This window comes from Camelus dromedarius, chromosome 28 (genome assembly GCF_036321535.1).
Source record: "Camelus dromedarius isolate mCamDro1 chromosome 28, mCamDro1.pat, whole genome shotgun sequence".
NCBI lineage: Eukaryota > Metazoa > Chordata > Mammalia > Artiodactyla > Camelidae > Camelus > Camelus dromedarius.
The window spans coordinates 24,582,072-24,608,589 of record NC_087463.1 but is presented as its reverse complement, the minus strand read 5'-3'; the positions used below and the strand labels follow the sequence as shown (position 1 = coordinate 24,608,589).

The 26,518-nt window shown below is 50.4% G+C and overlaps 1 protein-coding gene and 1 long non-coding RNA gene across 2 annotated transcripts; one reads left to right on the top strand and one right to left on the bottom strand.

Annotated features, from left to right (window-relative positions):
• Nucleotides 1-691: 691 nt before the first annotated feature.
• On the bottom strand, nt 692-6,554 carry LOC116149759 (uncharacterized). The gene is made up of 3 exons (XR_004133354.2): nt 6,444-6,554; nt 6,252-6,329; nt 692-1,606 (listed from the first exon to the last, which is right to left on the bottom strand). It is a non-coding gene; the product is annotated as an uncharacterized LOC116149759 (long non-coding RNA).
• A 1,501-nt stretch (nt 6,555-8,055) lies between these two features.
• Nucleotides 8,056-25,676, top strand: DIPK1C (divergent protein kinase domain 1C). Its single transcript, XM_031441745.2, has 4 exons — nt 8,056-8,262; nt 15,648-16,322; nt 20,088-20,252; nt 24,593-25,676. The coding sequence occupies exons 1-4, from the start codon at nt 8,056-8,058 to the stop codon at nt 24,800-24,802; spliced, it is 1,257 nt and encodes a 418-aa protein (XP_031297605.2). The 3' UTR covers nt 24,803-25,676.
• Nucleotides 25,677-26,518: the final 842 nt, after the last annotated feature.

Sequence of the window (26,518 nt, the reverse complement as noted above, 5' to 3'; positions counted from 1 at the left end):
TGGTTCCAGAATCTTACACTCAGGGCAGCGCAGGGAACCATGCTGGGTGCCTACAGGCCTTCAGCTCACCGACGTTAAGCAGCATCACTGGTGCTCTAAGATGTGAGGACAACGAGCTGCCCTAAAAGTCCTGAAGTGTGGTTCTGTCATAAAAGGACCTCACTGCAGGACAAGAAAGAATGATCACATAAATTGTGGGGCCACTTCTGGCCATTGAAAATAAAATGACGTCTCTTCACGAGGAAATCAAGCTGAAACGCCACTTTAGATCCACTATAACCAATATCATGAGTGTTGGCAAGGATGCAGAGAAACTGGAACCCTGGCACATGGCTGATGGGATGTAAAATGATGCAACCACTTCGGAAGAGTTTGGCAATTTCTTCAGCTAGAAGTAAAAAATAGAAGACCCAGCAATTTCATTGCTCAGAAGTCAATAAAAATAAAAACATATGTTCGCATAAAGACATGTACAGGAAAGTTTGTAACACCAAAAAGTGGAAACAACCCAAATGTTCACCAACTGATGAGTGGATAAACAATACGTGACTTAACCATACAGAGGAGTACCATCCAGTAAAACAAAAGGAATGAAGGAGTGACACTCTTACCATGTGGATGAACCTCAAAAACATTAGATTGAGTGAAAGAAGCCAGACACAAAACATGCCTATTGTATGATTTTATTTCTATGAAATGCCCAGAAAAAAGCAAAGCTATAAAGACGGGTTAGCAGTTGCCCGAGGCTGGGGGTGGGAATAGGGAGCAAATTCTAATGGGCTGGAGAGGTCCTTCTGGGGTGATAGAAATGTTCCCAAACCGGATGGTGGTGACCGTCCCACAACTCTAAATTTACTAAAAATCACTGAATTGCATACATAAAATGAGGAAATTTTACGGTATGTGAATTATGCTTCCGTAAATCTGTTAACAAATCATGAAGCCAACACCCCCGCAGTCTGAGAAGCTCGGGTGTGAAGGGGCTCTGATCCCGGAGGCCGCCTGCCCTTAGCCAGGAGGAAGCTGAGGCCCCTCGTCTTACAGGCACAAGGAGGGAGGGGCACGGGCCATTCCCGAGTTTCTGGGCAGGGGGGTGAGAGGTTTTCTCTGGCTCCTGAAAGATGACAAGGATGAAAGAGAGGAGAAACTATATAATCCTAGGGCTTGGCCCACAGACCCTCCACCACTGTGGCTCCCACGCTGGTCATGCAGGGCCCAACAGGGGGTCCGGGGACCCACAGAGGTTTGGCAACAGCAGCCTCAGACCTGCCCTTTAGAAGGGTGCCTGGGGGGCGGTCACGGGCGGCAGGAGGGAACAGAGAGGAGCAGAGATGTCATAGCCCGTTCTGCAGAGAGTCCGTGTGGCGGAGGGTGTGCTCTCACCGAGGGGGGGCGGTGCTCGGAGAGCGAATAAGTGAATGAACTCCTGCCAGCAAGGTGAGCAAGGCCGGGAGGTCACAGGGGACGACCCAGCCCTGACAGAGCGGGCCCAGACGGCATCTCTCCGGCGACCAGCACCACAGCCACTCTTGAGACTAGAAGCCGCTGACACCAGAGGTCTCGTGTCTGCTTCTCTTCCGGTAATTTCTCTCTTTAAGGAAAAATGCTTTTTCAAAGAATATGAGAAAGAATACACAGGTGTAACTGAATCACTTTGTTGTGCACCAGAAAGTGACACCACTTCGTAAATCAACTATACTTCATTTAAAAAAAGCTTTTTCATTACGTAAATAATGCGTGCTTGTCTTAAATAAAATTAGAAACTTACATACGTAAAGAGAACAAGATAAAAATCGCCTGCCACCCCTCCACTAGGGGTAACGCGATAAACGTCTTGATGCCTCTTTCCATAGGTTTTGTGTGTAAATAAGTGCACGGTGTGCTTAGAAAAACTCAGATGGGACATAACGTTTTGAAATCTGCCTTTTCACTCAGTGACGCGTCACGAATGTCTGTACTGACCAGGACTGTGCTCACTGTAAACGTCAGAGACCCAACCCAAATTGGCTTTATCCACAAAGGGGGTCTGTCCACTAGGGGATGGAAAGGTCAGAGGCTCACATGAAGTCCTGGTGAGTCTTGCCCCTCCTTCCCCTCCCTCCTCGTGGTTGACCTTATTCTCCAGCTGATTCTCCCCCCAACCCACCCCATGGTGGCCCCCGGCCGGCCCCGCATCCTCAGAGTCTGGCATCCTCAGCGGGACAAAGCCTCCTTCCCAATGGCTCCAACAAAGCCCCAGAACACAGTTCCCTGCCACTCGTTGGCCGGGGGCCCTCGGCCGACCCTGTGGTGGGGAGATTCGCCCTCCTCGGTGGGCTTTCTTACAAACTCACCCCCCTGCATTTCGGGACAAACCACAGGGACTGAGCATGAGATGGTGTGATTCCCTAAGAAAACGTGGGGTGTGCGGGGAGAAGGAAATGGGCAGGGCCAGGAAAAAGGACATCTTCTCCTGTAACACCTACCCACACCGACTTCATGGCACCATCTTTGATGACAGCATACATTTTTCCGCCAGAAGATGACTAAGGGCTACCAGACCAACCCCCAGCGCACACCTTTAGGTTGCTTCCAGCTTGTCGCTGTCACATAGCGCGCTGTAAAGAAAGCCCCAACACTACATCTTTGCCCGCATCCTTCAGGAATTCTCCTGAACCAGCGTAGAGCAGTGATTGAGCTTTATGAACTGCGTGATTCTGGGACTTCAGGCAAAACTGTGAGAGAAGCCCCACTTGGTTTTTTCTTCCCCCTAACAATTCTAAGCTCCTGTCTCCTCATGTCTTGAGTCCCCGGACTCTGGCTGCAAAGGACTCCCAGTGAGACCTGCACCCAGATCCCCCACTCCACCCCGAGGCTGGTTCAGACAGTGAAGTAACTTCTCCTTCTTTTCCAAAACAAAACTCTCATTTTAAAATGCGGCTGATCTCATTTTGAAGGAAAGCAAGGTAAATATGTGGATAAAGTGAACCCCCAAGGATGGTGCAGCTGAGCTCTCTGAAGTGTGGGACGTGCAGGGGTGGGCAGAGGTTTCTCGAGTAAGGAGGGAAGCTTGGCTGTCTCTCATTTTCTTCAGGCTTATCCTCCCTCACCCCTTAACTACACAGGTGATCAGGAATGCACCCCCTTCTGAAAGGCGAAAGGCGGCCTCCCCGTTCCTGAGCGTTCGCCCTTGTGCAAATGTGGTTGCCCTTGCTGGGAAGGGGAAACAGAGATCCAAGCAAAGCTAAGCATGAGCTAGAATCTTGTTTTGATTGTCATTTTGCAAATGACCCGTAAAGCTGATAAATATTTGAAACTTTCTTGGCCTGAGGCAGGATACTTCAATAAATGATTGTGACATGTATAGAACACTTTATCCGCTCCTAAAGTGGGCAACTCCTAGAAGCAGGTGAGTCGGCCTCTCACCTTGTTCCTCCCACGAACAGATCCTACTTAAAAAGGCCAATACCGCATATATCCAGAGAAAACTCTAATTCAAAAGGATCCATGCACCCAATGTTCATATCAGGGCTATTTACAAGAGCCAAGACATGGAAACAACCTAAATGTCCATCAACAGATGACTGGATAAAGAAGTTGTGGTATATTTATATGACAGAATACTACCCAGCCATAAAAGAGAATGAAATAATGCCATTTGCAGCAACATGGATGGACCTGGAGACTGCCATTCTAAGTGAGAAAGACAAATATCACATGACATCACTTACATACGGAATCTAAATAAATGATGCAAATGAACTTATTTACAAATCTGAAAGAGACTCAGACACAGACAATAAACTTAGTTACCAAAGGGGAGAGTGTGTATGTGTGTAGGGGGTGCTAAATTAGGAGTTTGGGATTAGCAGATACACATCACTATATATAAAATAGATAAACATCAAGGTTCTACTGTTTGGCACAAGAAACTATATTCAATATCTTATATTAACCTATAATGAAAAAGAATATATATACTTATAGTACAGACTTCCAGCTTCAGATGAGTAAATTCTGGGGATCTAATGTACAGAATGATTATAGTTAACAACACTATATTGCATCCTTGAAAGTTGCTAAGAGAGTAAATGTTGAATGTTCTTACTATAACAACAACAGAATGGTAATTTTGTTAATCGAAAGATGTTTAACCTTACTGTAGTAATCATTTTGCAATATATACGTGCCATGCAATAGCCACACTGTAAACCTTAAACTTTTACAATTTTACGTGTCAGTTATATCTCAATAAAGCCGGAAAAAAACACAAAAAAATTAAAAAATAAAGAAAAACGATAAAATAAGGGTTAAAAAAGCCAATACTCTTTCCTGTGAAGCAGCAGATGACAACATGCACTCAGTCCACCCACCAGGTTGCTGGGAGAATTGTGTGAGCCAGTAATGGAACATATCAAGTACTGTATAAACATGGGTATATCTGTTGTTTCAAAGCCCTTAGAGGAAGAAAAATACTTTTATAAACTCATAGAAACGTGTAGAATTAAGCACTGATAAACCTCTTTGTCTAGTATAACCCGAGTCAAAGCTATAGAATTTTACGTTTTCTTCTAGTAAAGGCCTATAAGCAAAATATTCAAATTCTGTTCTCAGTGACAAGTCCAACTGTCAAAAGATGAGTTCAGAACCCAGAGGATTTATGTTCAAGCATATCCCGAGCCCCGAGATGAGTCTGGACTGCTTCACTTAGCCTCAGGAAATCACAAGGAAATATTCGCATGTTAAAAGCACTGTCTCAAGAAAAATTCCACAGGATGCTCAAAGTTTTCTGATCTTTCAGACAGAAAGCTAGGATACAGGTTCCACTCTTTTCTTTAGCAAATCTTTAGGGACCTCCTTTGAATCAGGGGCCAGATTAGGTGCTGGTTACAACAGAAATGAGACACAGCCCTTACCCTCAAGGAGCCTCTGGTCTAATGGAAGGAATAAGTGAATAAAGGCAGTGTGGTCTACGTGCTCAGTTAGACAGACCCTGCTTACAGAGTGTGCTCCCTCTGCTTGGTTGCAGTGGGTGTGTCTGAGTGTGAACACACGTCCCTGGGCCTGGACTCTGGAACCCCAGTCGCTGCTCACAGGTCTTTTTTGTTGTTGTTGTTTTTCTTTTAATTGAAGTATAGTCAGTTTACAGTATTGTGTCAATTTCTGGTGCACAGCATCATGTATCAGTCATACATGTACATACATATATTCCTTTTCATATTCTTTTTCATTATAAGTTACTGCAAGATATGGAATATAGTTCCCTGTGCTCTACAGTAGAAACTTGTTTATTTTATATGTAGTAGTTAGTCTCTCCAAAACCCAAACTCCCAATTTATACCTTCCCACCTCCTTCCCTCACTGGTAACCATGAGTTTGTTTTCTCCATCTCACAGGTCTTTTTGTCCCTTGTGATTGTACTGAACCCAATTTCCATCTCCTTCAAGACAAAGGAAAACTACCTTGAGAATTTCCCTGCGAACAGAACATGCCGGGCAGGATCGCGGTACTCAGCCACTTCTAATATTATGACTTCGGTTTTCATAGTTTGGGTGAGGGACTGGGGGAAAGCAGTTCTTGGATTTCATAGTTTTTTTTTTAAGGAGTCAGATTATTCAAATCAACTTGAAGTGAAGCCTGCGCTGGGCCAAGCCACGCCCCCAGCTCTGCAGGTACCCTAATCCTGACCTGCAGGCCCTGCCACCCCCTGCCGAGGCCGTCAGTCATTCTTAGTCACAAGCGGGCGCTCCCAAATGATGAGACCAAACTCGTCTTTCCCAGTTCCTTAAGTCAAAGCTTCACATTTTATCGTTAATGTAATTATTTGTTTAGTTGTTTGCTGCTCTAGGGGAGTATCTTGTACCAAGGGTACAGCTGACCTATAAGGCACCTTCATGTAGATCCCCCAGGAAAGTCCCCATTAGACAGGTCGGGTCTGATGGGGCTCCCAGGGAAAGGGCCTGGTGGCCTGAACTCTGAAGGACTTCAGCCCCATCCACCCTCCGCAGATTTGTGCAGTGTGCAAACTGCACAACAGGGTGGCAGCCCGGCATAGGTTCTGTATCCCAAATGTTTTGCTTTGGCTCTAGAGAGTACATAACTTCTGTATTAAAGCAATGATGATGTATGCCAACTACATTTCAGCTGAAAAAACAATGCTGAATGTTTAAAGGATTGCGTTATTGTGGGGTTATCATTTTCTTTTCTTCTGCATACTTTTCTTTATAAAGTGCCCAAGGAAGTGTGATTAATAATGTATTTCTAAAACTTACCAAAGTAAAACTTGTCTTGCAGATCCTGATGTTAATTTTGATCTCATGTTCTGCTCCCTCCCTCCGTGGTTTTTGATCCTAGGTTTTAAAGGGTAAGTGTTAACACTTCTTTGTCTCATTTCTCCTCCTGTCCCTGCCATCCACCCCACCCCCACTCCCACCCCAAATAAAACTGTTAGGAAAGGGAATCACCTTTACACCATCAAGTCAAGATTTTAAAGCTGAGTCCTAGGATGCCTTCTTTGCTCCACAACAATTTTGAAAGGAGACTACGGAGTTTCGCTACAGCCAGCCTAGGGAAATCCTGCCACACTCTGCTTCTATTTGGGTGTGCCCTGGCGGGCGTGGGGAGTCGGGAGAACTGGTCAAATGGAGGGAACTCCAACAGGCACTATTACTAACAATGCAGCGACCCCCAAATCCCAAGTGTCCACTGCGTTAGGGAAGAGTTGCATTGCACCCAAAGTGTTCCTCAGGGCTGACCATTTGTTAATTTGATGTGTCATAATTCCTGGAGACTTCCGCCACTGGGCCATGAAACTTAAAAGTTGAACCAGCAAGTTGCAGAATAGACTAAGTTAAGAAGCCAGTTCCTCAGGGATAATTACAGGATCCTTAATCAGGGGGAGGGTAATTCCTATTATCCTGGCACTGGGGGAGAAAATATATGAAACTCAGGAGCAGGGCGGTCAGGTAGGGTGATCCGGGATGGGCTGGCTGAATAATAAGCTTTTGTTGAGCGAATGCAGGAGCCTCTGGGGTGGGGCAGCTTTTAGAGGCCGTCAGCTGTGACAGTTCACCTCCCAGCGCACCACCTGCCCAGGACTCTCTCTTTAGGGGAGACATAGATGCTTTCAGGGAGTGGAGAGCAGCGGGGGTGGGGTGGGGTGGGGGAAGGCTGGCAAGAACCAGGGACAGCTCTGTTGGCGGGGGCTCCTGCCTGTTTTATATTACCACGGCGACTGAGTGTTGAAGCATGCTCCCCAGATGATGTTACAAATACACATAAACAGAGATTCAGATACATTCAGTGAACACTTTCTCCTCGCCAGGGGTAAGGAAAACGTTTAAAGACTGCAGGGATTCCCCCTACCCCGCTGGAAAGGATGCCCAAAGGTTCTGGCAGCCTGGGCGAGGGTGGTTGGATGGAGGAGCTGCCTGGGAAAGGTGGGCGGGCGTCGCCAAGACATTCCCAGACTGTCCCGGACCCCCGACTCGGGATCTCACCCGGCGAGTGCCTGGAGGAGACCCCAGCAGGGGCCGACCGGGAGGAGGCAAGAGTCTAGTGGAGAGGTAGATGCGGGCGGGGGCACAGAGCTGCAGCCGAGAGCAACCAGCGATCGCAGGGTGGGTGGGGGCGGTTTGTAAAAAGACAAGAGTGCGGGGCACTGAGCAGCAGCCCTGAGAAGGGGCGAGAGCTTGTCTGAATCAAAGGTGTGTCGACAGAGGAGCTGGGAGTCTAAACCGGGGGGGAGCTTGAATCTATGCGGATTCTGTTCAAGAGGGGAGCTGGTCTTGAGAAAAAGGTGCAAAAAAAGAAAAAGTGAAAACAGTGGCGGGGTGCGACGGGTAGAGCAGGACGTCCGGCGCGCGGACACCCCCTGCCCCCCGGGTGCTCGGACGGGCACGGGTTTTGGCCTCCCAACACCGCACCCCACCCCCGGGGCGGGCCAGGCGCCCGCCCGAGACCCGGGGGCCTCCCCTCCCTCCCCTCCCCTCGCGCGGCCTCTCCCCCACGTCCCCTCCCCCGCCGAGCCGCGGAGCCCAGACGCGAGCGCAGGGCGCGGGGCGCGGCGGGCTGGACATGGCACGGGCAGCGGGCTCGCGGGGCCGGCTCGGGCGGTGCGGGCTGCGCGGGCGGTGCGGGCGGTGCGGGCGGGGCGCGCTGCTGGCCTGCGCCGCGTGGACCGCGGGCTGGGTGCTGGCGGCCGCGCTTCTGCTCCGCGCGCACCCGGGCGTCCTCTCCGAGCGCTGCACCGACGAGAAGAGCCGGCGCATCCTGGCCGCGCTGGTAGGTCCCGCCGCCTCACTGCCCCGCGCCGCGCGCCCTGGGGGCCGGGGACTCGGGGGCGGCCGTGGCACCCACGGTGGGGGGTCCGGACGCCCGGCAGGGAGTGCTCGGCGCGCACCATCCGGTTTCCAGCATGGGACTCTGCCCGGGAGTCCTCTGTGGGGGCGCGGGGGTGTCCTTCCCCATTTGCCAAAACTGGCCCCTCGTCCCAAGATAACCTTTCTGCCCCACTGCCCTTCCGCCGCCCGCGAGCCTGAGCTCCTAACAAAAGTTTGCGGGTCTGCTCCGAGTCTGCTGGTGAGGGATGGGGGCCGGTGGGGACCACGCCTCTGCCCCTGGCGTCCCCGTCTCGACCCGCCGCTGTTCTGTGATTCCAGCCTGGGCTGCACCTCACCGAGCCCCATGCAGACGGCTAGTAGGGCCTTTGCCGCCCCCCCCCCCCCCCCCCCCCGCCAAGGCAGCAGCTCTCCCAGGCGCGTCCGTAGGACCCAAGGCAGAGCGCGCTCAGGCGAGCGGACCGCTTGGGAGGCGGCTCGGACCCCAGCGGTGCCCCGGCCTGGGGTTCTGACTGCAGTCTCCTAATAGGCTCCCTAGCTGGGTCCGGCAACTAGGGAGAGACAGAAATGCAGCCTGCAGGCTGCTGCGCGCCCTGGGCCCCAGATGCGCATTAGTTGATTCCAAACGTTAGCAGCTCCTTAGTCTCTCTGGTTCGGAAGCTGATGCGCATTTAGAGACTTGAATAAAAGTAGGAACCCCTAGCAGAAAGGCCAAGAAAATTGAAGGTAGTGCCAACTAGTTCTTACATTGATTAAGTGATTATTCACGTCCTAAAATAGTGCCCCTAAGCATTTCGTGTGAAAAGTGATCTATTTTCTAAGAAATCTTCAAGAAACGCAAGGGAAGTTTTAAGTCCAATTGCTTTTGTATGGGTGCGCCTTTTGAGATTGCAGGTTTTATGGTAGCATAAAGGCTTTCATGTAAATCGCTATTTTTTGAAGTGAGATTGGAAAAACTAAAGAAATGAGGTGAAATGGACAAGCTAAACCAAATTATTTTCCCCGAGTCTGACGCGTCCTCGTGAATTGATCTCATCAACGTTGATGAGATCCTAGTCAATTCCCTCCATCCCGCCAATAACCAATCACCTGTCATCTGTCTGTCAATCTATCTGTTCAGTCACAATGAAGGTCTGTCAAGTTTTCTGTAAGCTTCAAGAGCACACTGATCTCAATAGCTCATCTAGAAGTTCCATTCGCTGATAGAGACATTCCCCCCCGTTTTGGGGAGACTGATTGACTAATTATAGTAAAAAAAAAATAATAGTTTGGAGAGGATGGAACACCCATTTACAAAAATAATATGATAGTCTTTTAGATTAAAATAAAAAACAAACACTATGTTTCATCTCTTTACCTTTGGCTAAGCGAGAGAAGGCCTAATGGAAATTAAATAGCCTAGTGTAACTTAAGTAATTGCTAATCATAACTTTCCCAGCATCCCAGCTCATAAAATTAAAACCAATTCTGTTTGGGGGCTTTGCCAAAATCTCTCCAGTGGCAGCCCTAAGGGGTTGTTTTTAGTCTGACATCAAGCTGAAGAGACAGGTTCTGCCTTTGAAGACTCTCATTCTTTCCTGTGGCCAAAAGACAGATTTGAAATACCACATCTGTCTATCCCCCTGAAGTTCACCTGCCATGGTCTCAGTGACCTGATGCTGGTGGGAGCATATTTGGAGGCCCTGTTTCAGGCTGCTGTTTCTCACGCCACGTTCAGGACCTGACTCTCTCCCTTCTCCATCTGGATTTGCTCATGGGAGCCCCACCCAGCTCCTTTCACCCAGGACACTGCAGACGAGACCGAGGTTTGAATAGGACCCCGGTCTCCACATCCCAGACTCTGCTGGGCCCAGGCCACCACGCCGAGGCTGGCACTGTGGCCTCCCAGGACTGAATCGAGCCTCTGTCTCCCGGCTCCCCAAGCACTTTCAATTCATTCTGCCTGGCTTTTATCCTTCGTAATAAAACTGGCTGTTATTTTTCTGACTGGCCTCCAGACGCTCATTAGCTTTCACTCTGAACACCAGCACTGAAGAAATAGCTGCAGCTGAGCCCGGGGGAGCCCCTTTCCGTCAGGCGGAGCCCGGGGAGTCGTGGGGACCCTCTGTGCCCTCCCACCAGGCAGGTGGCATTGCTGGCGTGCCGGGGTCTGTGGAGGAAGCTGAGGGGCTGCTTATGAGCTGGGAGGTGTGCTGGTGCCCTCCCCGGGCCTCACCCCACCTCCAGAGGGAGCCCACCACCCTCCACACTCAAGAGGGAAAGAGAGAAGAGCCAGCTGGAATGGCTCCAGAGTTGAGCCCTGGGTCTCCCAGATTTGGAATTTTCTAGGCAGACGGCAGCCCTCCTGTTCATCATGGCTCTTCAGCACATCCCATAATCAAGACACCTCCGTAAGGTTCCTAGAACCCTGCTTTCCCAGTGCACCGGGTCAGGAGGCTGTGCCAGGTTGGTGAGCGTTGTGCTGGGCTTGATAATTAATTAATTTACTTTCCAATTTTCTTAAACGGAGGCAAAGGGATTGAACCAGGAAGCATAAGCACGCGTTCTACCACTGAGCTATATCCCCCTGCCCTGTGCTTGATAATTTATAAGCCGGGTCCTGCAGACAGCGCACCTCATGGCGGGGCCCCGCCGATGCTCACCCTGGCAGGCTCCGAGCTAAGTAGGTTTATGTGTACTGTTTCATCCCCTCAGCAGCCTCTGGGAGGGATCTGCTTTCACTCTCCCCATTTCACAGATGGTGAAACCGAGCCCAGAGAGGTGGAGTCACTTGTCCCAATTCACACAGCTACTGTGTCAGGAGCCAGGATGTGACTCGGAGAGGAGAGACCCCATGACAGTAACTGGCTTCTCCAATATTGAAAACTAAGTTTTCAGCACAGCATATCACTTCCAAAGCATCTCAGAAAGATTCCCGCAGACTCTGTTCTCCAGAGACTAGTTAGGTCTTGAGGTGATTTAATTTAGTCACTAACATCAGGGATTTCTTTTCACTAGGGCAGGCTTATCTTCCTTTGCTCTGAGAGGAAGCCAAGGCCGGGTGGGACACGCAGGGCACACCCCCAGAAGGACTCTGTCGCAGAGGGTGACTCTGCTTTCCCGAGCGCTCTGGCCATGTTTGTCATGTGTGTCTTCTAAGCTGTCCAGGGGTCAAGCAGGGCTGCACAGTGGGCTGGCTAATTGCTCTGAGAGTCCGCAAAGGAATTCCGTGGTGAGACATGCTACTAACCACACAAGAACTTAATGCTCCTTAAAAACAAAAACAAGCACACAAAAGAAAACCCAGCCTCCAGGCATGACCTCTGAGACCCTGTCACCAGTTTCCCAGACTAGAGGGGACAGGTTTTGTTTTTGCCTGAGAACCGCGATACAATTGGAGAGGTTCTAAGAGCGCTTCCTACAGGAACTGGGACTACTGGGGATGCATGTTTGTAGTTTGCACACGAGCTATAAGAAACAGGAATCTGCTGTGAATTTCGTTAATTAAAAAAATGCCAGTTAACTACAATGAGATTTTAACTTGTTTTTTCCCCCCCAGTTTATCTTAAAATCTGATACCACTGGATTTTGTATGCACATGCACTTGGGTACAGAAATGTATCTGTCTTCAAGCTGGCAGTTAGGGCCTCCTCATATTCAGAGAAAAGTGATTTTTTAAATGGAGTTTAAGTAAATAACCCACTTCTACTGAGTTAAAAAAATTAGCTACCTTAATAGGACATACTGCCAATAAAATAATTTCACTATTGTCTCTAACATGATGATAATTTTTAATTAGCTTGTAAACTTGTCATTGGTCCTTTAAATTGACTGTTTTTTAAATGCTGAGCTAAGTCTTTCTCTGAGTGTGGCAGGCACAGAGATGCAAAAAGACCCTGCAGACTCACTCACAGGACACTGGTAACCAGAGCAGCCACAGTGGACGAATTTTACATTCCGAATAAGAAGAGTAGGAACTGATAGGCCCAAAACACTTCTTCGTGAAGGAGGATGACAGAGCAGCTCTGTAATAACTAGTCTCATGTATACTTTGCCTCAGTGTGGATCTGAACCTTGCAGGTGGAGACATGGCAAGCGGAGTTTTTGGCAGGACACCCCAGCCCCTCCCACCCTGGTGTCAGCTCCAAACTTGCTCTCCAATACTCTAGACTGTGTCTGGCTCTCTGAACCCACAAGCAACTTTGCAACCACGGGCCCCTGTGCAGGTCATTCCCTGCCCTCTCCCTCCTGGTCCGCTAGGTGGCCCACAGTTTGTCTTCCAAAATTGAGCTGGGACGCATCTCTGCAGGAAGAAGCCTCCTGGGGGGAGGGAGCCCTCTAGTGACCAGGGCTGGGCAGGGTGGGAGGGACTAGCATTCACAGAGACCACCAGGTCCTCTGCACAGGTGACCTTGGTTGACCTTCACAGGTCTCCTGTGACACAGTGTCATCATCGTGTTGGAAACACAACACACGGAGGCAAACCCAGTCTGCCCTAGAGCCGAGCCTGGCTGTGCTCCTTTCTTGTTCCTACTCCACTGTCATGTAGGAGTTTGGAAGGCAGCTACCTCGCTCTGTGACTCCTGAGCCCATCACCTGTAGCTGGATCGTGGCTCAGTTCACGCACTGCTGGGCTGAGCTGGGAAAGCGGTGGTGTTAACGCGAAGGTGGCCGGCGTGGCCGAAGTAGCTTGTCCATGGCCAATGCCATCCTGGGGGAGTGGAGCGGGTGTCTGAGCTCACAGGACAGGGATAATTTTGGCCGCAGTTCCAGATGAGCAGCGTGAAGGCCCCAGGCAGTCACAGCTGATACCCTCCATGCTCCCCGCTCTGGGTGCGGTGGCCGGGCCAAGATCCACACCCATGTCCACCTTCCCCACAGCCTCCTCTCCCTTTTGCCCAGCACGGCAGGAGCCACCTCGTCCTACCAAACTCGGATCTATCACCCGATTTCCTTTCTTGCTCAGTGCCGTTCTGTCCTTCGTACAAAAGCATCTTTGATTAAACTACAAATTTGACAGTGCTCTAAAAACGATTATGGAATTGAATTAAACCATTTTGAATTTGAATTAAACCTTATATTATCAGATGTAAGGGGTTTGGGGGCTTTATAAGGCACTCAAGGAAAAACGTTGCCTTTGCTTATCAGGTTTATTACAGAGATGTGAAACTCTGTAAATACCAGATAAAGTAGAAGAAAAGTGCAACAAGTAAAATGAACACCCCGTATTATCTGTCATTCACATCTTTTCATTCTTGGGTCTTTCGACCACTTAACCCTTTCATCCCCACCTTACGGCTAAGATCATCCTGAAGCAGGTCTCAGAGGGGCCTGAACCAGCGCTGCTTTCTTACAAGGGCGATTTGGAAGCAATTCCAAACAAAGAGGGTAACTTAGAGGGTCCTGATCCTCTTCATTTCATGACCCAAAGCCCTGGAAAGAGGTGCTAGGATGAAAAGTAAAAGGAGGGCACTTGACCAAAATTGTGTTACGTTAAACTGCAGGATGAATACAGCAATGAGCATATTTAAAACAGTTTCGTGGGTGCTTATTAATACAGCTGTATCAAGGCTGTTTGTTTTCCAAAGACAAAAAAACCAGCCCCGGGCAAACAGGGTGGCTTCCCAAGCTCCAGGAGCAGATAAAGGTCCAAGACTCTATCTACAGGTCTCCATCCCTTGCATCTTTGAGTTTGGCAAGCATGACACCCTCACATCCCAATACGATGCACCGAGACCTAACACCGCCGGCAAAGGGAAGCTGCGTGCAGGAGCCCCTCAGCAGGAAGCCGAGGGGCCAGGGCAGATGGCTTGGCTTGGGTCTTCCAGGCTGTTGTCCAGTTACTGCCTAAAATGGTCCCTAAAATCCAGATACTTGTTCTAAGAACTGGGAGTGTATCTTTTTTAATCAGCACTTTGGTCATATGCTTTGGACAGCTGGCTGAGAGTATTTCTAAAGATCCACGATCCCTTATCTAATGCTCTATGGCCAGGTCTGTTTTGGAATTCACACTTTTTTGGGTGTTGGATAATATGCAACATAAGTACACCTTACATTTTGTGTATGAGGCAGCACCAGTAACCAAAGAAATTAAACAAATACAACTAATGATTCTGCAGCAAAGAATATGCAAAATCACAGGTCAAATATATTCAGACTATAAACAGCCTCACATCTTTTCAGTTAGGCTTGACCCCACGAGCCATGAAAAACTTGCAGTTTTCAGAGTGTTCTGGATTTTGTAATTATTCATATATCCAGGCACTGGAGGTATATTTTCTGCCTTGAAGGATCTGTGTACAATCTACGTGGGGTTAATAGAGCTGAGCAACATGGAGCCACCAGAGAGTCTGGGCGGCGTGTAATTACACACCTGACCTGCATTTGCCCACATGGAAGGAAGATGCATTTGTGCAGGAAAACAGGTGGAGTTAGAAAATATGCTCAAACCCTTGTAAAAATGGGTCTAGGTTTCCTGGAATAGATAAAAAAAGAAAGAGAAAGAAATAATAGTCTTTCCTCTCAATCGGTGTTGCACCAGCCTCTCCTACGCCCCCTCTAGCCGGTCAGAGGGGCAGGGCCTAGCTGGACAACTTCCTGGGAGGAATGTTTGTTGTGTGGGGGTGGGTGGGGATGTCACTAGGTGCCCCACGTGGCAGGAGGGCTGACGAGCTCTGAAGTTGAGGAGAAATTCCATCTGAGGGTCCCTGAGTGCTTCCTCCCCACGGCCAGGCACCCAACACACCCTCCACTTCTGGAACGTACCCCACAGGGCTCCTCTTCCAAAAGGCATCCCCCGGGCTTCCCCTCCCAGTCCTGCCGACACCACCAGCCACCAGGTGTGTCCTAACTCATGTTTCCCGCAGTGGATCCTCTTGACCCCTCCCACAGCCTGCTGGCCTTACAGCCACACCTCTTCCCATTGAGAAAACAACCGGCTGAGGGAGCAGTCCTACGGGAAGGGTCATTCCTGGGGTCTCCGAGGCCCCACCTCCTGAGATCTGGCTGAGCTGTTTTTGGCTGCAGGTGAAAAGCTCTCCAGGTGACCTTGATGTGGGGCCGAGACTTGAGAACCAAGGGCCCAGTCCTTTCCCTGACAGTCCAGGACACTGAAACCCAGATGCACACGGCCTTTGCTGGCATCACCCAGCTGGACAGTGGGAGACACGCTTCCTAACTTGTCCTGGGCCTGTTGGGGAAATGGAACCACCAGGAGACACTCTCTCCAGTCTTTCACTCCCTAATTGCTCTCTGACCCCTGGTTCAGACTCTCGAGGGTTCTCAAGAGCTGCCAGGAGCGGTCTGGGGCGCAAAGGCCCGCTGTGTGACCGGCTGTCCCCTCCCTTCCAGTGCCGGGACTACCGCGGCGGCGCGCTGGTGGGGGACCTCTGTGAGGACCTGTGCGTGGCGGGGAAGCTGCTGTACCGGCGCTGCCTGTACTTCGAGCGGGGCAAGAAGGTGCTGCAGGCCGACTGGCGCGGCCAGCCCGTGGTCCTCAAGTCCGAGGAGGAGGCCTTCTCCAGCTTCCCGCCACTCGGCCTCCTAGACGGCCAGCCCGACGACGGCGGCCAGGACTTCCCGGAGGCCGAGCTGCTCCTGCTGGCGGCTGGCGAGGTCAGGAGCGCGCTGGGCCTGGAGCTGGCCAACGGCAGCCTGGCGCCGCTGGGGCTGGGGCGGCGGGGACCCCGGCGGCGGGGCCAGCTGGCCAGCCTGTGGGCGCTGCTCCAGCAGGAGGAGTTCGTCCTGCTCAGCCTGCTGCGGGGCCTCAGCCCGCACACGCCGCCCGTGCTGGGCTCCTGCGGCCACTTCTACGCCGTGGAGCACCTGGCGGCCGGCAGCCCCCACCACTGGGCCCTCTTCCCCCTGGACGGGGCGCCCCGCGGGGACCACAGCCGGGCCCGCGCGGTCAGCGGGATGGCGCTCAGCTTCCTGGACATGGTCGCCCACTTCGACCACGACTTCTCCCACCGCCTGCACCTCTGTGACATCAAACCTGAAAACTTTGCCATCAGGAGCGACTTCACGGTGAGTGCCCCTGGTGGGGAGGGTGTTTATCACGGGGAGGACAGAACCTTGGGGAGGGCGAATCAAATGGTAAACGGGAGGGTTTCTGAAATCCTGGGAAACCACTGCAAGTGATGCAGCCTGCCAGCCCGCACCACGCCGACCTGCCAAACCTTTCGGGTGTGGACAAGAGAATTTCAAGAACATACTCCCTTGACACCCCAGGGCCAGGAATTGTGACGAAAGCTGCCGACAGTGGGAGGCAAGGTCTGTCCTCCTCAAGGGCTGTTCTGGTTTCTCCAAGCAGCTTAGCAGCTTCTTAGAGCCATTTGAAAACAAGTTCTTGCTTTGTACAGAAAACAATCTTCAGGAGATGAGGAGACTCAGAGGATGATAAGGAAGGATGGCCTTCGGGGACCCACTAGGGGGACCGTTTTCACACTGCCCGTGCTCTGGGATGATGCAGCTTTTTCTAATACTTTCTTCCTGGAGAGATGCTAGTTGGCTTCTCTTCTGCGGGTAAGACTTCTAGAGGGACAGCTGGAGTTCTGGTGCCTTCCACAAGAGGCACACCTGCCCGCATGGACAGAGCAGCCTCTGATCTGCTCTGCAGAGGGCAGATGAATTTTATATCCCACTCCAGGCAGTGCAGGTGCACAAAGAACTACCCAAGGTAGAGAAGCAGGAGGAACTTCAATGCTTCATTAAAAGATAATCACCTCCCAGGTCCCCCTCAGCTCAGGTAAACTCAGCTCAGGTAATCAGCGTCAGATTAACACTATAGTGATCTAGGTGTCCCAACACAGGCGTCCTTGCCTGGGTCACTACTCCTGCTGCAGGTGAATGGCCAGGCCAGCTTAACTCCGGCCACCTCGGTGGGCTGGTCATTATGGGCCTGGCTCACAGCCAAACAATGTTCTTCATCACAGATAAAAACATAAAGGGAGAAAAGGAAGGTAGCATTACTGCCAGCTAAGCGCTTCCACAGCAGGCAGCACAGTGATGCTCTCCTCAAAGAGCTGGAAGTCTCGGGAGCTAAATTTGCCCCCAGTGTGAATCGCTCTCCAAGCGTGTCTCTGTTGCCATGAAGGGCGCTGCAGCATCCTGGCCGAAGTGCTTTGTCCTAATGCCCCGTCCTGGCTGGCCCAAGGGGCGGACAGGCTGGGGGTAGCTCCAAGTGTGGAAGGGAAGTAGCTGAGAGGTTCTGGGAAGTTCCAGAAGGTTCTGGGAAGTTCCAGGAGGGGCCACATGTTGCCATGAGTTCTGCAGGTGCTCAGCCCCGTCTGCGATACCCTGAGCACCATGAGACCCCACCAGAGGAGCTGTGAGTGGGAGGGACCCCAGACTCATTCAGCGTATTTCTTAGAGCCGAGATCCTGGCGAAGGCTCCCCTGCTTGGTGAGCAAGAAGACTGGCTTGTGTGGTCCCCAACACGTGCCTTCCAGCACCTTGCTCACCACTGAACATTCGTTCAGTGAAACTGCAGCTGCGCTCTGACCAACCCCGACTGCTGCGGGCAATGGTGCAGGGGCCCTCGGGGCCTCACCTCCGCCCCAGCACTCACTCGGATGAGGACAGCAGAGCCCCCTTTGCCCAGCCTGGCATTACTGACCTTCCTTACAGATGCGGAGGTCCACAATGTGAATTTTACCTCTGATTTTACAACTTTTAGGTGAAAACCAGTGGTCCCAGCATCACCAGGGAACATGTTAGAAACGCAAATTCTCTGACTCCACTACTGAGTCTGAAACTCTGGGATGGGATGTGGCCATCTGTGTTTTAAAGGCAAGCCCTCCAGGTGATTCTGCCGTGCGTTCAGCATGAGAACCAGCAGAGCTAGCAGCTAAGGGACCAGCAGGTGGGTCCCCACTTTGGCCCCTGTTGTAGTGTCGCCCAGGTGGAAGGAGGGCGTGTCCTTCAGATGACAGGGGAGGACTGATGACTGCAGTCACCCACTGTCTCCAGGGTTAGGGTTAGGGTTAGGGTTAGGGTTAGGGTCACCCTTGCAAGTCTGAGAATTTGTCCGGTGGTTGCAAACAAACTAGGAAAACACCCTCCCTTCTGAGGGCTCTTTTCAAACAGATGGTGTGGTTTCTACTTGAGAGGCACACTTTCCAGGGGAGAACAAAATAATCCTCGACATTCCTTTCTCGTCTGATGCCAGGATGAATTCTGAAGACAATGCAATTAGGTAATTTTGTGCAGGAAGAATGTTACAATTCTCCGGATGTTCCCTAAGAAACTCATGCAGGCTTTTCTGTTCATTTCGTCACTGTTCTTATTTTAGTGCATTGAGTTATGCTCACAGCAGCTGTAATCCATTCTGCACCATACACTAAAAATTAAAAAATTAATCTGGCTCTTCCTGGGAGATAAGAAAGGACCAATCAGAGATGGAAGAAAGAAATATCAGGAGGCTGGAATTCCACTGTGGGGCCCAGGGAAGCTGAGGAGATGGCCAGGAGCCAGCAAAAGAAGAGGAGGACCTTGGAGCCCCCAAATAAATTACAAAAGACAATAGACTCATTAGCATAGCCTAACACGTTTAGTGTATTAACCAGTATAAATCAAGAAATGAGGTATTTCTTTTGGCTAAATAATGAGAGAGAAAAACTGATTAAAATGATCATTTGTTTGTGGTGCCTGAACTAGTCATTAGGCAAAGCTCTCAAATGGGGACACGTTCCCTGTTCTTTCGTGTCATTATTCTCCATATATTTGGAAATAAATTATTTTCCCTCCTCTCTTGTGCTGAATAATCCCCAACAAACTGCCTTCTGGCGTCAATTCTGAAGGGAAAACAAACTGCCACCTGGGATGTGCCTCTGCAGAGAACTGAGGAGAAAATGAACCCCTTTTTGCGATGCTACCACAGGCCGACCTGTGAAGGCTTGTGAAACGCCACAGACTCCATCAGATTCATCAAGTCTTCGAACAGCTCTTTAATACCTCGCAGCTATACACTGCTTGGTTTGGGCAGAGTCCAGGTTTTCTCGGGTTTGAGCTCATCTTTTTTTTTTTTTTTTTTAATTCAGGTGGTGGAGGAAAATCTGCATAATTTAGATGTTATTCTTTTACTGGTTTTGAAGCCTACCTGGTCTGAAGCCAGGAAGATAAGTGTGAAATTCCAGGGGGTCATCAGATTTTCATGCTGATAGTGTGACTTAGTTTCTGAAGCTGTTGGATCAGGGTCCAAATGTATCAACCCTCATTTGAGAACTTTGGCTCTGCCACTTGTCCCTGTCCCTTGGAGGCCAGCTGACTCAGGTCACGGGCCATAACTAGACAGCGCAGGCACCGGCCACCCCATTTTCACCATCATATCCTCTACCTGCCCCTGGAATGCAGTTTTATTTTGTTGCTTCTATCCACAGGGGTAGACTGTCTGCGTCTCACAGCTTTTATATTCCTGAGACTTGAATGTCAGAAACCAAGTGAGAAAGCAATGGACGGAGAGTCAATTCCTTTTTTAAGATTATTTCAGAGATTCAACTTTTAAATCTGGGAAAACTTTTAAAGATGAAAAGTGGTACTAGTTCCAAATTCTAGGCTTTCACTAATGACAGCACAGGTCCTTTCTGCAGTTAAATCCTTGCAGTATAATCTGTGCCAGTGGCTTACGTGTCCCCAGAACGGCCTGGCTCCTCCCCCGGCCAGCAGAGTTCTGTGCCCCCCGAGGCCTGTGACACCAGCATCTGCCAACAGGAACAGGCCCGCTACACGGGCTCCCTCTGTGCTGAGCCCCCCGGGGGTCCTCTTGATACCTGTGTGCTGTTCCCGTTACAGGCAGTGGCTATTGATGTGGACATGGCCTTTTTTGAACCTAAAATGAGGGAAATTCTCGAACAGAATTGCACAGGAGATGAAGACTGCAATTTCTTTGACTGTTTTTCAAAGTGTGACCTCCGAGTCCACAGGTGTGGAGCCCAGAGAGCCAACAGCAACTTGCAGGTGAGTGGTGCTGCCTCCGGGGCTGGGGACCCTGTTCCCTCTGTGGGGGGACCCTGTTCCCTCTGTGGGGGGACCCTGTTCTCTCTGGGTGCCTCTGGTCACCAAGCCGTGGCATCTGGGTGACGGAGCCGAAGGTCATCGCCCTTTCCACACCACCTAGGCTTGCTGTGGTCAGTAAGAGCAGGATGGTGGGAGGTGGGGGGTCATGTGTTCTTTGTTGTCTACCCCAGGAGTTGCTGGTCAAGGAACGCCACAGGCCTGATGGGTGGTGCTCCCAGCATAGCCATCACTGGGCTCCCCGCAGCCATGGGGGCTCGGGTTGCTGTTCCCTCTGGGTCTGATTTCTGCATCTACACACACGCACACACACACGCACACACACACAGAATGAGCATCCAGAGGCTGACCCACCAAGGATAAGACTGGAAACAGTGCAAAGCAGCCGAACCTGAGAGGCTGGGCACACACCCCAGTCCCAACAGGCAAGGCGTTAGGCCAGCAGGGGTTAACAGAGGGAGAAAGAGCGTGTGTCCCACGTCCAGGAGACCAGCAATAAAGAGGAACCTGTACTGGGTCCAGGCTCTCAGATCTGGTCAGAGTCAGGGAGACCCAGATGCAGGGCTAAAGCCCCCAGCCGTGGGAAGACGTCTCCCTTCTCTGGGCAGATGTCCACTCCCGGCCCTCGCTCCGGCTCTCAGGTGGGTGCAGGTGAGCCCGGCTCATAGGTGTTGATTAAGACCAGGAAGACGTCCTGGCAGGGAAGCTGGGCTCACCTCCACCGCCGCTGATCTATGCTCTAGCCTCAACTTTCCTACTTTTTTATTCTCCTATCCAGTCCACTCCCCAGTCTCACCTCCTCTGCAGTCTGTTCATCCTTACACTCCTCCAACCCGTAAGGCCAATACGACCCCGATGCAGACCTGGTGACACGGACTTAGAGCCTGGAGCCACGTCACCCAGTAGAAGGACTGACCTGGGGAGACCTGGACAACTTGTAGTTAACCTGGCGGTCCTGGACTCGGCAGGGCAGAGCCCTGGGGCGGAAGCCCAGCGGGAGCCTCTCCAGCGCAGCCTCTTTAATGTAACGTGGACTCGCTCCGTCGGTGGGTCTGCAGCGAGATTGTTCTTCTTCAGCTGTGGGAACAAGATGTTTTCACTGCAGTGTCAGCCACCTGTGACCTCACCCTACAAAGTGGGAACACTAACATGTGCCCTGTGCACATAATGGGAGACTAAGGGTATATCCTTAATACAGAAAGGGCTCTTATAGAGCTGTGAAGAGGCAAGAGGGACACACACAAAACTGGCTAGAGAACATGTAACAAATACACGGGAGATGGAGTGCAAAGGGCCAGAGAACCTGGAAAATATTTAATCTCACTACGTGCAAATGAAAACCCAGTGATCATGATTTTTTTACTTTCAACTATTGGGAATAGTTGTTAAAATGCTATTTAATCAGCAGGTGAGGCTTCAGGGAAATAGATAAGAGTATATTGTTAACATGATTGTTAAATTCTCTCGGGAGGGTACATGACTGTTACAAATATTCACTCTCTTTTAGTCAAGCAATCTCATTTGTGCACATATTTGATCACTATTGCCTTTGAAGACCTGGAGATGAAATTAGGTTTTAAGGATATGAAAAAATACGAAGCATTCATTAAATAAAAAAAATGCAGGTTACAAATCAGTATTTACCACATGGTCTCATTTTGGTAAATAGTATGTGACTGGAAAAAAAAAAGATACCAAAACATCAAAAGCAATTATTTATGGACCATAGGATTACAGATAATTTGTATTTCCTTCATTTTTTCCTATATTTACAAAATTTTCTACAGTGGTATGTATTACTTTTCTAACTTAAACTTTTACTCAGAAGAAAAAATCCCTGCCCTGTATCAGTTGGTGGACAGATCAAAGGAATATAATTTTTTTTAATTGCAGAAATAGACTGAATGACACATAGGCATTTAGTGTGTGATAAACACAGCCTCTGGGGCCATGGGAAGGCAGCTGGGTTGTACAGTGAGCAGTGTTGTAACGTTTGGGAACAACAAATGATCGAATTAACTCCTGTCTCAAGCCTTATGTCAGACTAAATTCCAGATGGCTCAGATACTGACACCTAAAACATGAAATCCTAAATGTTCCAGAAAAAAACCTAGGAGAATTTAAAATATTTTCCTAGAGTTCGGAAGGCCTTTCTAAGTACAGAACAAAGCTCAGAGGGGGTAAGAGGAAGAACTGACAGGGTTAACCATCTTTAAAATATCCACGTGGCAAAAACAAGACAAAATTACAAGACACACGAGGAAACGTAAAAGGTAAAAGAGAAAGCTGGCAAAATATTCGCCGTTGCTCTTGCAGGCCGGGAGAATAGGGGCCGGACTCCGCCCTTAGTCCCCGGGTGCCGAGGCTTACGTGCCCCCCAGGATGGTCCTTGGCCCACCACAGGTTCTTCACCATGGTTACCCCACATCCCAGGGGCCGTGTCTACTGACTGGTCAGTGGGTGCAGAGGCATATTCAAAGTCTGGCCCCTGGGCCTCTATAAGGAACAGCTCAGTAGGTCACCCCAGAACCAGAAGTCTACCTTCTCCCTCCTCCCTCAGTTCTGTGGAAAGATGGTTCCTGAGAACGCACCTTCGTAAATCCCAGCATGCAAACCTCCATCTTACAGCCTGCTCCCCAGGAAACCAACCTAAGCAAGGGGCTAATATCCTTAATACACAAAGGGCATTTAGAAATCAATATGAAAAAAAGGGCCAACAATCCTATGGAAATGTGGGCAAGAACATCATTTTGACCATTCACTGGAAAGGAAGCATAAACATTTTCAACCTGACTGATTAAGAAGAAGACAAATTAAACCACTTTCATTTACCAGTTGGCAAAAAAGAAAGACAACACGTGTTGGTGAGGCACGGGGGAAACAAGCATTCTTGTCCTAGGCTGCTGTGAGAGTGTAACTTGGTACGACTTTTATAGGGTTAATCTGGCAATATCTATCAAAACAAAAAATGCACATAATCCGGCCCAAAAATTTCATTTCCAGAAACTTACTCACATGCAAAATTAAAATGTCCTACCTGCAAGGTACTTATTGCAGCATTTTTCATAATAGCAAAAGTTAGTGAACAACCTAAATTTCTGTCAATAGGGAACTAGCTCAATAATTTGACACAGCCACACATTTGAGGTTCAGCCATTAAAACAGAGAGAGTATCCTTATAAGGCTTGAAGGCTCACCCTGATATTTGGTTAAATGGGAATGGAAGCTCTAGGAACAGGTGTGTAATACACTCCTATCCAAGGAAAGTGAAGAAAAAGGAAATGCATGCGTATGTATAACCTCTCCAGAAGGATATTCAAGGAAGTAAGTGGTTGCCTATCAGAGACAGAGGCTGAGTGTTTGGCTGTCAGGAGTGGGAATGGAGACTAAGATTACAGTCTATCTTTTTGGACATTTTCAGTGTTTGCACCTGAAAATGTATTATCAACTCAAAAAAGAAATAATATGTTTTTTAATAGAATCTTTGTCCTTGCAGGGGTTGGGAAACAGAAGTTAAAGTTATTTGCCTCTATGAAACAGGAGCTCTGTAACAATGAGGCACTTGTTAAGTGAATCTAATACAAAGTGTGGTGTAGAAAAACATTAAGTATGCAGCTCTCAGTCCAGCCCTCCCACGAGAGAGGAGACTGTAAAACAGACAGCATGATTGAATTGGGAATTTAAAGAGCTCTTCAGCATGAGTGAATTTCATACCCAATGAGAATTGAAGGCTGTGAGATAGTGGCTTAATTTTCACTTCTCCTAAAATGAAACAGTCCAAAGGCTCCTTAAAGGAGCAGCCTTTCCTTTCCCATTTACTTTTTTTCAGTTGGGCCTCAAAGTCCCATCTCACTCACACCAACGTGTCCTCTGGCCCTCAGGACACCCCGTGTCAGCTGGTGATCACTGTCACCGTCACCAACCTCTGGGTAAGAAACCCGACCTCAGGAGTGCATGACAGCGGGGCTGGCTGCCTCAGACCTGCCAGGGCCCACTCCTCACCCAGCAGTTCCTGCCTGTGACTTTCTGCTCCCTTTTCTCTTCAACAGCGTATTCAGTCCGTTCCCAACAGCTCGGAGGCTGGAAAAGGCGCTGTCCACCTCCCGGGAGGCGGCCTCCCCCTCGCCGAGCCTGTGCTGGGTGGCTCAGGGGCCAGGGGGGCGGGCACTTCTCGGAGACCGGCGACCTCCAGGGGCCCCCTTGGAGGGGCGGAGTGAGGGAGGTCGGGGAAGCTCCCAGGGCGACCCTCCGGCCTGAACTGACGTGTAACCCCTCTCCCCCAGGTCATCTGTGACAAGATCTTCCGCCACTGGTTCTCCTCGCCTCTCAGGAGCCCCGGCGTCTCCCTCCCGCTTGGGCGGCAGCTGCGGGCTGCGGTGCAGGAGTGCGCGGCCCCGGGGGACCCCCAGGGACGCGCGCCCCGCGGCGTGTTCTCGAAGCTTCGGCGCCTCCTCCAGGCCGCGCTGCGGGAGCTGCAGGAGAAGGACAAATAGCCACTCTGGCCCCTAAGGTGCTCACCCCGGAGACGCCAGCTCCTGGTGAGAGGAGCCGTGCCCACCGTGCAGGAAGGGCCTCTGAGAGGCTGTGCGGGTGGAGCGCAGGTCGCCCGGCGCCAACCGTCACCCCCGGGACAGAGACACGGGGCAGGGCGTCCGCAGGCTGCTTTGGGTCGCAGGGCCTGGGCCGTTCGGCACCGCCCTGCGCAGCCGCAGTGCGTGCGGGGAGGGAGCACGCGGGCCCCCGCCGATTCCTGCGAGTCTTACCGCATTAAAAAGTGCATGTGTGCGTGTGCACGAATGTGAGTGTGCACACTACCGCGAGAGTTGTCCGGGGTGGCCGTGCGTGCCGACGTGAGCACGTGCGTGAGCAGGTGGGTGTGGGGGGATCGCTTCCGGGCGGGCCGAGGGGCTTTCCCCACTGGGGCCGCGTGCCTATCCGGCCAAGACGAGGCTCTTTCTTTGGAGTCGAATACAATAAAATCCCCACAGGTCTCCACGGAGGCCTCGGTGCGTGGACGCTCCCAGAAGCGCTCTCCGGCAGGTCCGCTTGCTCCGATGCCCGCGGGGGAGCAGAGTGGTTTGCGCTGTACTTCCCAAGCAGGCGTCAGGACAGATGGTCAGTTCTGATTATCAAAATGTATTAACATGACAAGTACACAAACCAACATTTACACAGTCGATTTATGGAAAGGCACACACTTACTGGAAATTACAGCTGCTTTGGCAAATGCAAGCTGACCGGTCAGCACATTTCTGGATAACAAGGAAACAGCGCGTTAGAGTACTTTCTGGAGAAAAGCATTTTGAGAGACAACCGCTCTTCATTGTTATGTGGTTCCAAGCAGCTTGTCATCTGGAGAGGTTTTCACAGGAGGAGTGGATTTTCCCTTAAACCCTTTTCTCTCTTTAGTTCCAGTTCCATTTTATTGCTCTGTGTCAGGACACACAAATTGGCCTGGCGTTTCAATCGAAGTGATCGTGTGCATACTGGAAGGCTCCTTAACCTGAGCCAGAAGCTGGGGGTCGGGCTCTGGTTCTCACACCAAGCAGTTGTGTAACTTTAGATGAGGAAATTACCTGCTGCCTCCATGTTTCATCTGCAAATGTGATATAAATGTTCTTCAGGGAGCTGAATGAGATAAAGTAGGTGAAAAGAGTCTGTGAACTTGGCAGGGGATTAAAGCACAGATGCAAACGTTTCCCTCCAAGATACGGTGCATTTTAATCCACTTTAACCATTTAAATCAATCCCCTTCTGGTCAGTGCCACTGAAGGGGGCTCCCCGAAGAGCAAGGACAGAGCAGAAAGGGGTGGGGGCCAGCAGGGTCTCCCGATGTGGCCCTTTATGCAGCTGGCCAGAGCAGAGCTGGGAAAGGCATTCCTTCATAGGCATACACAGCATCTCTACTTACTATTTTTTTAACTCCGTGAAGCCAGTTTTTCTCTCATCTTTTCAGCCTGTGACTGAAAGAACACTTTCTCGTGTGTCAAGAGTAAGGCCTGGCCCAGAAAACGCACTGAGAAGTGTAGCTGATTACAACTATGATTTGATCACTATTACAACTTCCACAAAGGCAACTTGTACTGTAACTACTGTTAAGAATTAGCCCCAGACAATCCTGGAGGGAAGAATGCCACTCTGGACCCAGTCTGGCATAAAACAGGGTCTCAGTCAGCCATCACCAGCCCCTCTTTGCCCACCTCCCGACT